This window comes from Phyllostomus hastatus, unplaced genomic scaffold, assembly GCF_019186645.2.
Source record: "Phyllostomus hastatus isolate PE091 unplaced genomic scaffold, TTU_PhHast_1.1 phas_contig_86, whole genome shotgun sequence".
Lineage (NCBI taxonomy): Eukaryota > Metazoa > Chordata > Mammalia > Chiroptera > Phyllostomidae > Phyllostomus > Phyllostomus hastatus.
In genome coordinates, this window is record NW_025333977.1 from 68,735,966 (window position 1) to 68,752,237 (window position 16,272).

Sequence of the window (16,272 nt, forward strand, 5' to 3'; positions counted from 1 at the left end):
GGCTCACTCTTTTGAAACACAAAGTTGCCAAGGTCATAGAAACTTGCTGGACTAGAAAAGAGCCATGAGATACAGGACACAAATGGGCAGAAGCAAGGCCATGATCACCTGAGGCCCGTGGCACATGGACATTTCCCACGCCGGAAACGCAGTCACATCAACCATTTTCAGATCTTTCATTTGAAAAAATGACTGTGTCTGCAAACTGGTTGATAGAAAAGCTAATGTGTATAGAAGGAATACCAAGTGTCTGAAATTATTTGTTCATTCGATAACCTTTATGTCTTTAGTTCTTTCATTAACACACCCAGTGAGCTGTAGTAGATGATCACCCTCTGTATTGCATTGTTTAGACCAGGGTGTCAAACTCATTTTCACTGGGGGCCACATCAGCCTCATGGCTGCCTTCAAAGGGCCAAAATAATTTTAGGACTGTATAAATGTAACTACTCCTTAACTGTTAAGGAGTTGACATTACATTGAGCCCTTTGAAGGCAAGTATGAGGCTGATGTGGCCCCCGGTGAAAATGAGTTTGATACCCTTGGTTTAGACCTTCCTAAATGCTTTCCTGGAAAACAAAAACAGCACATCTTTCCGTCATCACTTTTATAAACTAAGAATTTAAGCAGTTGCTAGTTGTATAGGAAAAAGGAAAATTAAAAAATTACTAAGTCAAATTAACCTAAAAAAAAAAAGAATGAGTCCAGTTCTTTGGTGTAAACCATCCACTCACCTCCCTTGTCAGTGCCACTGCAATCTCACCAGACCGGGGCAGCCCTCTGGATTTGTCAGCACACTGGAAGGCCAGAGAGCCTGACGTAGTTCATTGCCCACATTTCACCTCCAGCTGCCCACAAGACAGCTCCTTTTCCTCCATCTTTGAATCACCCCTGGAGGATGCCCAAAGCCCCCTTACCTTTTCCGTCCCAGCAGAGACTGGCCTTTTCAATGAAAATTGTACAAAGTTAGCTATCTCCATGCTTCAGTTTTGTCTCAGTGACTCTAGATTTATAATCTGTGACATTCAGAAAGGGCCCCATGATTCACCCAATTCCATTCCTTTCCTTTAGAGAGAAGGGTATGGTGACTGCTCAAGCCCTTGAGGCTGGTTAGTGGGAGAGCCGGAGTTAGAAACAAGATTTCCTGACCCCACCAGGGTCTGTTTAGACTATGCAAGGGCTCTGACTTTTACCCACAGTTTCCATTAAAGGCCATTCCTTGTTTTAACCCTTCAATTATTTCAGCAGAGAGGATGGTATAGTGGCCACACTACGCTACTGATGGCCTTTTACTCTCTATATAACTCTCCTTTCCCAGTCTCTTATGGCTTCACAGCCTTATGTTCTAGGGATCATCCCTTTTATCTTCTCTCAAAGAGTGCACAACTCAGGATGGCTCCGGCTGTCTTTCCCCAGAGGAGGACTCAGGTGCTACAGAGAGAGAAGTCTCACAAGAAAAGGAATTTCAGTGTCACACAGCTTTTTCTTCATGAGGTGAAGGTGGGGTGCAGCTGAGAAACAAAAACAAAGACCTGAGGTATCTGAGCCAAGGTTCATGTACTCATTTATTTCTCATCACAGCAACAAGATAAACAAGTGTAGTTCTATGTTTAATGAGTTACAAATGGTAGTAAGCCCGGGAACCTTGAGCATATCTACAAGTCAAATAAAATGAATGTGTTTCATAGCATAAGCTACAAACTTTAGATGATGTGGGAACAGTTACTCCAGGCCCTGACTACCAAGAATGAGCACAAAATGAACTTATCATCTAAAGTGTTTTCAAACCTAAAATAAAACATTTAAATTCAAATACTTTAACAAAATTCTAAATACAACCAATATACCAAGAATCATCCTTAGCCAAACAAAAGATCAAGAAACAAAACTGTGGATAAAAACAATGCAAAAAAGATAAAGTTCATCCAGAAAGACTAGATGCCCATCAAAAATCACATCTCTTCTTCTGATTCTTGTTCTCGTTCAACATTTTTCAGGAGTCCAACTTCTGAGGGGCAGAAATTGTTAAGTCGAGATTTAACCAACCTGAGGAGAATGAGAGGCATCTCATGTTAAGGTGTTTAAGATGAAAAACCCAGAGCAATGCATACGTATACTACCACAAACTCCAAATTATTTGTGCAAATGGGAGAGGCAGCCCAAAAGAGAAGCCCACTTTTGTTTGGCCTTGGTCATCCCTGAAATTTTCTTATGGATTAAAGCAGGGCATAATAAGTAAACAGATGCAATATAGCCTTTGAATGCATTAAATGATTATTTAATTAGGTATCTTCTGATGTCTGATTATTCATAAACTTTTATCATTTCTAAAACAAAGAAGAGACTCTCTGGGCTATAGGAGGTCCGGAAGGAACCAAGCTAAGCCAGGCTTTTCCAAGCCCGCACCTGGCTGCATGTTGCAAGTGGGAGCCAGTCTTCAGGAAGGAAGTGCGTAAGGGCACTTCCCTCCCCACGTCAACTCTGGGCTGCATGGCAGCTCCCACTTGCACCTTCAGAGAGGTGTTCCTGTGCAGGCCACAGGCAGCTCCGCTGCCTGGGAGGGTCCACAGTGAACAAAGAAGCTAGAAGTGCACTCCACCCTTGTGACTATTCTCATAGATTAAGATAATCTGTAGAATTGGGGGAAGCAGCAATTATAATTTTTGACATTGGGAGATGCTAAGCTGCTTAGCAGCAGAAACTCAGCAGGCCCTCCCCTTTTCTGATGTAATGAGAACTAGAAAAAGTTTTTTCCATGTATGGTTTATGTAAACACGTTGTACTGTGACTATATCAAGAAAACATATTTAATTCCAGAAATACATAGGAATACGCAAACAAACTTGGTAAACCAAATTATCAAAAACTATCCTTGTTTCGTGAAAAACTTCACTGGACTATCTGCATCTATACCCTTATTTTCTGCCTTCCTTCTTCTTCCAGTGAAGGTCTGGCGTGCTCCCACCAGCACGCGTTGTCCTTCCTTGTGCTCTGAAGCCCACTAGAATATAAGCTTCATAAGAGCAGAGACCTCATCTTATTTACCGACATAACCCCAACCAAAGTCTAAAACAATTTCTGGCCCATAATACTTGCTCAATACATAGTTGATAAATCAATGGCCTTTGGGGCAATCTGCCAGGAATTAATATTACTCACCTCTTCATAGATCATTCATGATTCTTCAGTCACTTCCAACTCAGCACTAACTCCCCCAGTACATAACAATAGCTGAGCATTACTCAGTAATATCTGTTGACTCATTAGGAGCCAAGTAAAATTCAAAATCATTTGTCTTGATTATTAATTGACAATTGATGTTGCTTTCAACATCCTCAACTCTTCAAGGCATTGTTCTCATGAAAGATGAATAGTCTGAATTTAAAGTCTGGGGCAGCATTTGTGTCATTTTTTTTAAACCCACACAGTTATTTCCATATTATACAACTTCAGTGAATGCTAAATGAAGTGGATTAACGAAGCAATTCATTCATTAGGTTCATTCCTGGTAACTTTTGTGGAAGATGAAACAAAGACATGGCCTCTTGTTATAAGTAATTGTTAACAGAGACCCTAGTGATTTCTCCCATCTCCACTTCCTCCCCTATGGACTGTATCTGTGGTGGCTGCAAGCCACCAAGATGAGGAAGGTTCAGATACTTTAAACAGGCTTTGTCTGCACCCTGTAGCTCTAGGCATAGGCCACTGGGAACAGACTGAGGGATGGAGTAAGAACAGAACATACAAATAATTTCTAGGTCCTGGAATGAGGCAAATTCAGGGAAATAAGGTCAGGGTGTGTCTGGGCTTTTGTCCCCATATGTTCTGCTCAATTAATAAGAGAAAGAGCAGAGCTGAGACTCTGAGTGTACTTCAAACTTGATCTGGAAATCAAACTTCTAGAAGGGAAACTATCATATGCCTGGACTTTTGTCATCTCTGTTTTGTTCTTCAAAATGGCTCACATATATCATTGCTTGGAAAACCAACTTGGAGATGGGCAATATTTCTCAACTCACAGAGAGGGCTTTTGAAATACTTCTGTGCAACAGAAGTATTTAATTATGAAATACAGTAAAATATGTAATACTATCTCCAAACAGACAGGTTTCTCCTATGAGCTGTCATAATCGAGGCTGTAGGCCTGGGACCGGATGAGGCAATCTTTGAACTATCATTCCAGAAAACTGGGGATTACAGTTTCACTTTTCAGATATTTCAGGATAGTGGCTCCCTAACTCCATTTTGCTCCCTTGGCGATCTTTGTGCCATGTCAAACAGACCCTGACACAATGTCCTGAAAACCCATCACCTGTCACTGAGTCTTAAAGCACTCGACAGTCAAGCCCCAACAAAGATTTTCAAAGCTCCTTAGGATTACAGGATAGAATTGGCTGGTTATGTGACCTTATTGCAAGTCAGTACTGAATCTTCATGATATTTTTTAAGCTACAGCTTAAGTTCATATCAAAATACATCAGAACATGAGCTCCCGGTCTTTTGTTTTCAAGAGCAATATGAGAACAAAGCTTAAAAGTATATAAAACATGATTTCTAAACAAATGAAGCCTAGGTTCAAGTAACTCTGAAAGAGATCTATTAAAATAGACTAAGTCCTCATCGAGTGGCTACTATATGTTTGACAGCATGTCAAGAGCTGTGAGAAATACGAAAAGGGTCTTTTCCCCACGGCAACACAACCTAGCTCACCGATAAGACTAGCGAGCGCTAAGCTTAAATATCATGTGATAGATCACAATTGTTAAAATGTGTGGTGGAGAGTGAAGGGCTATAAAAACTCATGAAGAGAGATAAGCAAGGGCTAGAATAATCACAGAAGTTTTTGTAGATGAGATAAGCATTTAATTTGGATATGCCCAGTAGAGGGAATGATATAGACAAAAGGTTAAAGGGAGGGCACTCAGAGGTTGAAAAAAAAAACATGGTGTTTGTTTTCTAGAGAACTGTAAGTGGGTGTGAGAGTTTTTAGGGGTCTGAAGGTTTTTGAAACAGGAAAAGACAGTAGTCTTCTTTTGACTCTGGAAATGAGCCGACATGCGGTAGAGAGGCTCCCTGAATGCCGGCATTGATCTTGGAGGTTGCCCAGCCCCTAAGTAGATGAGGCCCAGATGTCAGCCTAGAACAACAGAGGAAGAAGCCAAGTTTCACTCAGCCAGCCTTAACAACCAGCTCCTGCACATACTTTGCGGGGTAGGGGTGGGGACAGAATAAGACTAATAGGAATTAATCAATGAAAAGATAAAATTTCCCAGCACCCAAAGCACTTAGACCTCTAGAAAGAGGCAGCTACAGGTCGGAGTGGGCTGACCCAAAGCCTAGCAGAGACAGGTGGGAGCCATTTTCTTAATGGTTTCCTTGCCCAGAGAATCAACACCAGAGCTGTTTCAGAAGCTCAAAGCATGGAGTGGGAGAGGTGACAAGGGGCACAAGTCTAGAGAGAAAAGTAGAAAATAACTAGCTTTGGCCAAGGCTGAGACCCCACTGGGCCAGAAGCACCTCCTGCCCTAGAGAACTTGCCAGATGGGTACTGTCCAATACGGTGGTCACTATGAATGTGGATGTTTAAATCAATTAAAATTAATGTGGCACTAGGAACATGGCGACATGCTCAATAACCACACGTAGCTCATGACTACCATAATAAAGATGGCAGATAAAGAACATTTTGATCAGTGCAGAGGCCTGAAGGATCAGGTATGGGAGGCTGCGTGCCTAGGAGTTAGGACAGACCAGGCCAATCAACTGTGGTTTGGCACTAGCTACCTGAGAGAGAGGACTTATGTTCCCTGCTTTCTGGTACTTCTCATCTATCGAACTGCAGCTTAATTCTCAATTGTGAGGGGGCATCCTCTGAGCTCCAAAAGTGCTTTATTCTTCTAGTATTTCCACTTACTGCATTGTACTTAAATTATCTGCCTCTCCCCATAAGGTCTGTATTTATGCACTTTTGATACAGAAGAAAAAGGAGAAGAATAAGAATAACGAAAGAAAAAAACAAGAACAACCATTAAAAATAACTTTCATTGAGCTCTTATTATGGCCTGAACAGTTTAAATACATGATCTTATTTAGGTACTATTACTGTCCCCAATTTGTAACAAAACAAAACAAAACAGAAAACCCACAAAAACAAAAAAGGAAAAACTGAGACTTAACATGGTTAAATAATCTGCCTGAAGCCATACAGCTGATAACAGCAGAGCTAGGAATACGTGTTCCTATCAGTCAGCTCTGTTGCTCCTCATCCATCATGAAACATTGTATCAGGGTCCCTGTAAAAACATGTGTTGTCCAACAAAATCTTACTTTTAGAATATCAGAGTAAGTGTCAAATTAGTCAGGTACTCAAATTCAATGAGAGACAAACACATTCATCATAAAGTGACACCAAGTCTGGGAAGTGCTATAGGTGATGCCACATGGGCAAACAGAAGGCTCGCTCGCTGCAGGTGCAGGGAGGGCCATTTACAAGAGGGACCAGAGTGTGCAAAGGCGTGGAGGCACAGAAGAGGCATTGAAGGGTGATTCATAGGTCAGAGGCTCAGCAGAGACACTGCTGAGCCACTCTAATGTTAAGCCAGCCTTTATTTTTTCTATTGGAAATTTCTGTGTTTGCAGATAATTTTCTGCTATCACCCTGTCTCATGTAATGCTAAAAATTAAATTCCCCTTTGAATTTTAAGTACAATACTATGAAGTCTTGTTGGTCATACACCAGGCAACAGAACTTCCATAAACGAAAATCATAACTTACCAGATGACAAAAGCATAAATTATTCCAATGATGATAAAGCTGAAAACATAATGCCAACAAAGGCATATGGTGAGAAACATAATGTTTTCATGATCCATCAGATCCCATGCAGGACCTCCGCTGGGAGGATAAAGGACAAAACCAATCTGCAATTTAAAACAAAAAGCACACATGAAAATAATCAGCTACTTTTCAAAACACCTGGTTCCAAGATTAATGGGAGCTAAGACAACTCCATTATCTGAAATATTACAGATAAGACATCAGGCTTTATTGCTTGTTTTAGTAATATAGACAGTACCTAGTAGCTTGTGTTTTTGCCACAAGAAATTAAGGACATTTTAAGATCAATTTCAAAATATGAATAGTAATCACCTCTGGGGATTGGTAGACTTTTGGAGAATGTGCTTTGGGTTGCAAGTTGTATAGTTTCACCTGGTTACTTCAAAATTAGAGTGTAAAAATGTTTTAAAATAAGTAAATGCCCACAGCTAACACTATAATCCATGATGAAAGACTGAAAGATTTTCCCATAAGATCAAGACAAGGTGTCTGATTTCACCATTTCTATTCAACATTATACTAGAAATTCTAGTCAGGGAAACTAGGCATGAAAAATAAATAACATCTGGGTGGCAAAGGTAGAAGTAAAATTACCTATATTCAGAGATGACATGTATATAAACCCCCCTAAAGAACCTACACAAAAAAAAACATTAGAGCTAACAGTCAGTGTATTTGCAGGATACAAAAATCAACATGTGAAAGTCAATTGTATTTTCATACACATTCAATGAGCAAACCAAAAATTAAGAAAACAATTCCACTTGCAATAGTATCGGAAAGAATAAAATATTTGGAAATAAATTTAATAAAGGAGGTTCAAGACTTGTGCACTGAAAACTACAAAATATTGTTGAAAGAAATCAACGATGATCTAAATAAATAAATCTACATCTCATATTCATGGACTGAATGATTTAATATTGTTAAGATGGCAAAAATGCCCAAAGCAAACTAAAGCTTCAGTGCAATTCCTACCGAAATCCCAATGGCCTTTTTTGCAGAAATGGAGAGCTGATCCTAAAACTCACATGGAATTGCAAGGGACCAAGAATAGCCAAAACAACCTTGAAGAAAACAGTTGCAAGACTTATATTTTCTAATTTCAAAACTGATTACTTCTAGGCTCTCAATTTTTTCCCATTGGTTCATGTGCCTGTTTTTCTGCCAATAGCATGCTGTTTTGATAATCACTGCTCTGTAGTATAATTTGAAGTCAGGTAATATGACACCTCCAGCTTCATTCTTTTTTCTTAGGGTTGCTTTGGCTAATCAGGGACTTTTCTAGTTCCCTACAAATCTGATGGGTTTTTTTGTTCTATTTCTTTATAAAATAACATCAAATTTTGATGGGTATTGCATTAAATACCCATCTGTATATTGCGTTGGTTAATATGGCCATTTTAACAATGTTGATTCTTCCAGTTCATAAACACTGAATATCTTTCCATTTCATTGTGTCTTTTTCCATCTCTTTTAATAATGCTTTGCAATTTTCAGTATACAGGCCCTTCACATCCTTTAAGTTATTCCTAGGTGTTTTATTCTTTTGGTTGCAAATGCAAAAGGAATTAGTTTTTTTTTACTTCTTTTTCTGAAATTTTATTGATAGTACATAGGACAGCCATGAACTTTTGTACATTGATTTTCTATCCTGCAACTTTACAGAATTTGTTTCTTGTTGCTAATAGGTTTTTGGCAAAGTCGTTAAGGTTTTCTATACACAGAATCATGTGATCTGCAAAAAGTGGTACTTTCACTTATTCTTTCATTTGGATGACTGTTATTTCTCTATCTCGCCTGACTGCTCGCTAGGACTTTCAGAGCTATGTTGAATAAGAGTGGTGAGAGGGGGCATCCTTGTCTTGTTCCTGATCTCAGAGGGAAAGCGCTCTGTGTTTCACCACTGAGAATGATATTGACTGAGTTTGTCCTGTATGGCCTTTATTATGTTGAGATACTTTCCTTCTATACTCATTTTATTGAGTGTTTTAATAATAATATCGATGTTGTAGCAAATGCTTGTTCTGCATCTATTGATAAGACCGTGTGATTTTTATGCTTTGTTGTGTTTATGTGATGAATCACATCGATCAATTTGCATGTGCTAAACCATCCTTGAGCCCCTGCAATGAACCCCACTTGAATGTGATGTGTTCTTTTCTTAATGCACTGTTGTATTTGATTTGCTGCATTTTGTTCAGGATTTTTGCATCTGTAGTCATCAGAAATGCTGGTCTGCAGTTTTCTTTTGTGTATGTGTTATCCATGCCAGGTTTTGGCATCAGGTTTACATGAGTCTTACAGAGTGTGTTAGGAAGTACTGCCCCTTCTTCAATTTTTTGGAAGAGTTTGAGAAGGATAGGTATCAAATATTTGAATGCTTGGTAGAATTCACCAGTGAAGATATTTGATCCTGGACTTTTACTTTGGGGAAGGTTTTGTTTTATTTTGTGTTGCTTTGTTTTTTGAAAGAGCTAGGTGATAGTTTTAATGGCTTTACTGAAATATAAATGACAAACAATAAATTACATGCAGTGAAAGTATACAGTTTGATGGGTTTTGTTTCAATTTCCTCACTGTTGATCAGCCTATTTAGATTTTCCAATTCTTCATGATTGAGTCTAGGAAGGTTATATGTTTCTAGGAACTTACCCATTCCGTTTAGGTTATTGAATTTGGTGGTAGCACATAGTCTTTCATAGTATTCTAGCATGATCCTTTGTATTTTTGTGATGTCTGTGGTAACTTCTCTTTCATTTCTGATTTTGTTTATGAGTCTCATGGTTCTAAGAGTCTGTGCATTTTCTCTAATGTCTTTATATTTTTTATGCATTTGTTTAAGCATATATGGAGAAGTAGCAAGAAGAAAATATAGTGAAAAGCAAATCACTGTAACATTAACTTGAGACAGTTTTATCCATAAACACTCATACATCACACATTGCAACAAAACATGGAAGCATATTAAATTCTCTGAAGGCTCCAGACTTTTCTTTCCCTTTCAGCAGAATCTAATGGTCTCATCCTTTCCTATGCTAACCCTTCCTTTCCTGCCAGTGTGTGTTTGCACTGATGTTAAATGTTCATTTTTCCTTAAGCCTTCATACATTATTGAGTCTGGCCACCAAGTTAAAAAAAAAGAAACTAGTCTGGACATATTGATAAGTAGAAAAAAGTTTAAATAATCACAGATTCATGCCCAAAGACTTCAACCTCATAGTTCTTCCTCAGGAAAGTTTTGGGGGAAATAAGAAAACATTATTTCTCTGCCGAAAGGGGCAACATTAACCCAGTCAACTCTCAGTTGTGACAGCCCACACCTTCCTCCCTCAAATATTTAATTAATTATTAATGGAACATTAACTAGTTTAATTCTGCACTTTATTATTTTTTCAACTCTTTTAGTTTCCCTTTTGTTTTTACTTTCTAGCTTCATTTTTGAATATTTATTTCTTTAACAAACTTAATGTAGTAAGTGTATAGGAATCCCAATCCCTCCAAAACAGAATATATTTTCTTCTCATGTACGTGGAACATTTGCTGCCACTGACATCGGGCAATGGACTAGAGAAAGTCTCAACACATTTCAACGAGAATATATTCTCTGGCTCAAAGCAATTAAGTTGGAAATGAAGTAGGAAGTAGAAAAGAATAAGTAGGAAGAAGAAAAAGGATATTTCTGGAAACTTAACAGTGCACTCATGAATAATTCACATATTAAAGAAGAGGAGATTGAACGCAGGCTGTGAAACAAAGGGTTGCCAGTTCAATTCCCAATCAGGGCACAACCCTACTGGGTTGTGGGCCAGGTCCTCAGTAGGGAGCGCATGAGAGGCAACTACACATTGATGTGTCTCTCCCTCTCTTTCTCCTTCCCTTCCCCTCTCCCTAAAAATAAATAAACAAAATCTTTTAAAACAATTAAATAAAGAAGAAAGCACATGGAAAATGCAACATTTAAAATTACCCAAGGATGAACTATCATATATCAAATCTTATGGGATGTAACTATAGTAGTACATTGAGGAAAATCTATAGCCTTAAGTATATCTAAGAACAAGAAAGGTTGAAAATAAATGAGCATTCAATTCAAAAACACTAAAAAAAGAGAATATAGTCTAATAACAAAGCAAAAACTGAAAATAAGGAGAAATTCACAAACCCACAACTATAATATAAAACGTAAACAGACCTCTATCAAAAAGTGAGATACAAATGGGATGAAGGGATTGAGAGCTACAGACTGGCCTTTACAGAATAGTCATGGGGATGTCGAATATAGAATAGGGAATATAGTCAATAATATTGTAATAACTATGTATGGTGCTAGGTGGGTACTGAAAACACCAGGGAGATCACTTTGTTAAGCATATGGTTGTCTAACCACTACACTGTACACCTGAAACTAATACAAATTAATATAGAATATCAACTAAAGTAATTGAAAAAATTTTAAAGGAATTAGAATATGTAAACAATACAGTTAAAGTGTTTCAAAAGCCTGGCATTATCCCTCACCTTAAGAGAAACTTTTTTTTTTCTTTTAGTTCCTCTCACTGGAACCAAATAACCAACCACCAGTGTCTGCTGTCAACCTGGAGCCTGCAGGCTTGCAGCCCTGCTCGTGCTCCTCCTGCTGCGAGTCTATTCTGTGCCTGGCCCACAAGGGGGCGTGCTCTGCTTTCGTTCATACTGTTTAATTGAAGCTAGGTATTTTTTTCTTTCTTTCTTTTTATTTATTTATTTATTTATTTATTTATTTATTTATTTATTTCCTTTAATTTTTTTATTTTATAAGTATTTTTGATATTTTACCTGACATTGTTATGTGTTTGAAACAGAAGCAATACACTGAAGTATAAACTCACTGTGTCATCTTGACCAGAAGTTACCTCTTTTACAATCTAGCTTTATTTTTGTCTGTGAATAGGTGATAACACATGCACATGGTGATGCTCCAACCAGGAGACATAGAATGCATAATAATGTTTTATATTCCATTGCATTTAGGATCCCAGCAGATGATAAAAATCTAAAAATACAACTTCTGTGTAAACTGGTTAAATTCACCAATTATCAATTTTATCTCATTATAGGACATGTTTTATTTGTTTTTTATTATTTTTTCTTCAAAATAGCCTTTAAATTTAGCCCCTGTTCACTAGTCTCTGCTCCGACAGCCTTTCTACTCCTGCACACGCTTAAACATCACGTTTCCTAGCCCGTTTTGGTGTTTCTCTCCCTGGTGTCTACCAGTGCCTTCATCTCGCTCCTCGTGCGAATTCAAGACCCTGAAATAACCGCAAGATCTCAAATCCCTGCTCCCTGGGGACTAAAAATCACTTCTAAGAAGTCTTTACTAATTACATTACATTGACTTTTCACCCCAGACAGTCTTTCCATCTGTAGATAGATATTGGATTATGATTTCCAGTCCTCTATAAAATGTGTGTTCACTGAATACAGTTTTCCAACAACACAGTGAAGTCAGGGATTTGACAGAGTAAAATGTAAAGAACCTGGGATTTGTGGTCAGGCACCCACATTCAGATTCTAGTTCCAATACTGTGTGACCCTGGACAAGTACTGGATCTCTTTGATAATACCTAACTTACAAGGCATTGTGAGGACATAATGAAACAATGTGTGTGTGACCGTCCTGAACAGCGGCTGGTGCATACTTGTTTCTCAATAAATGTTTCCTCCATTCCCTTCCTTTCATATATTTCCTGAGCTTATTACCCATTAGTCTGTAAGTTGCTTTAGCAACGGGAACTGCTTCCCTCTCAAAGCACCAGCTCAGAGTTCCCACGTAGTGGATATTTTGGTGTGTGATGAAGATGCACACACCCCACTCCCTTCCCCACTGCTCTCTCATTGCTCCGACTGGGGCTGCTGTCAAAGGCCCACGTTCTCACTGCAGCAGCTCATCAGAAGGAAGTCTCTGGGTTCTGGAGCAAAGTGCCCCACCAAACAGAGAGAGAAAGCTATAGATGAAGACACTAGGTGCATTGACTGGAGGCCCCAACTCACCTGCCAGAACCAGCTCCCCTGAAGCAGGATAAAGCTTATACGCAGAAGCTCCAAAATCACATTATGGCGAATGAGGAACTCCAAGAAAGCCAAAAGGCCTGCCACAGTGATGACCAAGACCAGGAGCTGGTGCACAAAGATGTCCAGTATGTCCCGACCGTGAGTGTGGTTGTAAAAAATAAAAGCTGACGGAGAAAAACAGTTTGTCTTCTTTAATGAAATCTCTCTCCCTCCCTCTCTCCCCTTCCCATCTTCCACAGAACTTTACACATACACACATCTGTCCAGAATATCTGGTGCCCACTGCTTCCCAGCTTCTCACAATAATGGTATATTAGGAGTCATTGCTACCTCTTTAGGAAATCTAACACTCCTTTTCCCTTCCCCAGCCTTTATTCTTTCTTCTAACACACCCTGACACATTCGGCTAACTGAATCTCCATGCATCTTCTGTGCAGGGGGATGAATAGTAACTGTGGTGGGTGTGGGCAGCAGGAGTCAGGGCGAGTACACAGAGGAAGGAGGACAAAACCTCAGCTTAAGGAATTTGGTCCATTGGAGGAAGCACATACATACATAAATCATAAGGTACTGTGGAAGCTCCCAAGAAGTAGAAGCTAACTACATTTTTCTAATCTCATGGAAAAAGTACAGCTTTATCCTCTTCTTTATTTAGGTGAAAAAGAAAACATATTTATTTAAAATATTATAGCACCCTGTGATTCAGGTTCTTGCTTGCTGGTGCCCCTTTTTATCTAGCCCTTGTTCTCAAAGAGAGGTTGGCAAAAGTTCTCAGCTCTGTATGTGGGAGGAAGGTGGACAGTGAGGAAACGACTGCCTCCTGGTAATTTGGGGCTTCTTTAGTTCCACAGTGGATCCATTTCTTACAAATAACAGTAAATGAAAACAAATCATGAAACACTTGTTTTCAGTGTTTCCCCATATAGTAAGAGGGAGATCAACTGAACAAAAATGTTGTTCCTCATCAATCTCTCAAAAACAGGACCTCATATTTTCATGTGACAGAACACTTTGGACCCTAATTACCGTATAATGGTGGAGTGTTACTGTGTTGATATTTAAAAGGCTACTTAGCAGGTGGGAGAAGCTACTCTGCTCTGTCTTCTCATTTCAGGATATTCATGTATCACTATTCTGAGCTCAGTTTCACTTTTTCTTTTTTTTTTTTTTTTTGAAATGTCAGCTTTTCTTATTTCTTTTATGGTTGTTCAAGTACAGTTGTCTCCATTTTCCCCTACCACTTTTAAAAGCAGAAATTATGATAATCTCTAGGATAACCCAGAGATAAAGAACCATGGCAGCTGGTTCTTCAAGACAACTGGGAAATGTGAGCAAAGCACTTTGAATGATTGTGCTTGTTCCGCTTTACAAAATGAGCTAGCAGGGAAGAAAAATCTTTGGCACCTGCCTAGGATATCACATAGTTCAACGTGGCCCAAATTGATAACCTTATGGACCAAGGCTATGCCAGGACACTAAAAAAATAGTATAAAAGGTTAGACAAATAAGCAATAATAGGGAAAGGTTCAGGAAAATACTCACTCATACTTACCTTCCACTAATAAGGCGTTTGACAACATTAACTTGCTTAAAGAGGCTGGAATTGAACTGATGGTAGAACATAAGATGTGTGCCACTCCCAGCAGCCCGAAGAAGAAGTACATGGTGGTATGATGCCAGCCCAGCAGTTGGACCCACTGGCCTTTTTTATAGTCATACAAAGACAGGTAGGGCCCTCCAGTAATAAACTGTTCCCCCAGCATACCTGTAGAAGAACATGTTAAAGTCTTAGCAACTCTCTTCATAACTTCAGCGACAAAGCAGGAAGATGCTGGAGGATTAGCTCACTGCTTAGTCCAGTCTAGGGTCCTTTCATGACACTAGTTTCTCATTCTGGGTTGTTCCCTAACAGATGAGCACTCGTGGTTTGTGCTTGTTTTAGAGGTTCAAATATTACTTTGGATAATCACTTCTAATCAAAGATAATAGATTTAGTCAAAAAGCTATTTCAGATCTTTAAAGCTGAAGACCTTAGTTCCATGACCAGTTTCACTGATGATCTTAATTCCAATTTTAATCTAACGACTAAATAAACCCTGAATGATTTAGTCTCCTGGATGATGTGTAAGATCAGTCCCACAGAGGATGATTACTTCCTTCTTACATACTGTATCTCTGGGTAGCTGCCACAAAATAGGGGGCTGTGCTTGGTTCAGCATAAAAATGCCAGAGTTCAGCTTTTCTGCAATTAAAGATAACTGAGAAAGCACAGCCAGATACAGCCTATGGTCTAGTCAGCTGCACAGACAGTTAGACTTTGTTAAAATGCTGCTTTATTTGTTAGTCTAAAAAAGTTGCCATGGAAATTTCTCCCTTGGGAAATTTTTGCTTTGGAATTTGATGCCCAGAGCAAAGACCTATTGCCATGAATTAGGCATGAAGAAATCCAAAGGGACATTAGGAAGTTTTGCCCTTCATAAAGGAGAGACTGAAGTGGAATTCTAAAAACACAGAACACTTTCACAGACTCTTACAGTCCACGGAAAGGCCTTGGGAGTCACCTGACCTAACTTCCCTCTCCAGTTCAGAAATGACACAACAGAGGACAAGTGCATAAGGCAAGTCCTCTTCAGCCTAACCCTCTGCACAGCCTACCACCAATGGTTATTACTGAAGCCTTCCCATAATTACTTGATTATTTGGGTGTTGTTTTGAAAAATGGTTTCTGATAGAGTTTAGTCTTTCAGGAATCAGAATAACTGGCATAAAATTATTTCAGAGGCTCCGGCCAATTGTATAAAGGAAATCAACCTTGAGTAGATAGACAAGTTAATAACCATCATTAACTCATTAAGGAACAAACCTTTGTATAAATGTGAAGTATCACTTTCTAATAACTATACAAGATAGCAATTCCAATGAGAATATATGTTCAGAGATATTTTCAAATAAAAATTCCATTTTAGCAATTTCTTGATTTGATATTAAATCTCTTTGCATGGGATAATATCCTAAAGGAGAAAAGGGAATACAGAAATAGTCCACTCACCAATTAAAGCCATGCAGATTAGTATGATTCCCTCCACGATATCTACTCGATGGAATAACGCTTTGGAACCAAGATAGGAAGTCCGCTTGTGCCTTTTGCAGGCATACTTCAGAACAGTCTTTAGAGTCCACCAAATGCCGATGATGTAGAAGAAGGTTCCAGGGAGGGCGTGACCTTTGAAACTCCCCATGTCTAAAAGATAAGAACATACAGAAGATGGAGAGATTTTATTTCCAGAACTTAGCCAAAATGTCATTTATTCTCTGTCTTCTCATGATCATGGATACACCACTGACTCAAATGATAAAATGGTATTACTGTCAACAGT

At 38.9% G+C, this 16,272-nt stretch overlaps 1 protein-coding gene across 5 annotated transcripts in view; it reads right to left on the reverse strand.

Moving 5' to 3' along the window:
- Window positions 1–1,540: 1,540 nt before the first annotated feature.
- Window positions 1,541–16,272, reverse strand: part of TMEM45A (transmembrane protein 45A) — an 84,287-nt gene continuing 69,555 nt past the window's right edge. For 2 of the 5 annotated variants that reach the window (XM_045851989.1, XM_045851988.1), the window contains exons 3-7: window positions 15,945–16,136; window positions 14,448–14,660; window positions 12,875–13,059; window positions 6,776–6,921; window positions 4,955–5,137 (exon numbers count right to left, since the gene is read on the reverse strand). In XM_045851989.1, coding sequence (XP_045707945.1) covers window positions 4,987–5,137; window positions 6,776–6,921; window positions 12,875–13,059; window positions 14,448–14,660; window positions 15,945–16,134 — 885 coding nt within the window. In that variant the 5' untranslated portion in view covers window positions 16,135–16,136 and the 3' untranslated portion in view covers window positions 4,955–4,986. Of the gene's footprint in view, window positions 2,047–4,952; window positions 5,138–6,775; window positions 6,922–12,874; window positions 13,060–14,447; window positions 14,661–15,944; window positions 16,137–16,272 lie in introns of those variants that run through there. The other 3 variants (XM_045851987.1, XM_045851992.1, XM_045851991.1) reach the window with 3 other exon arrangements.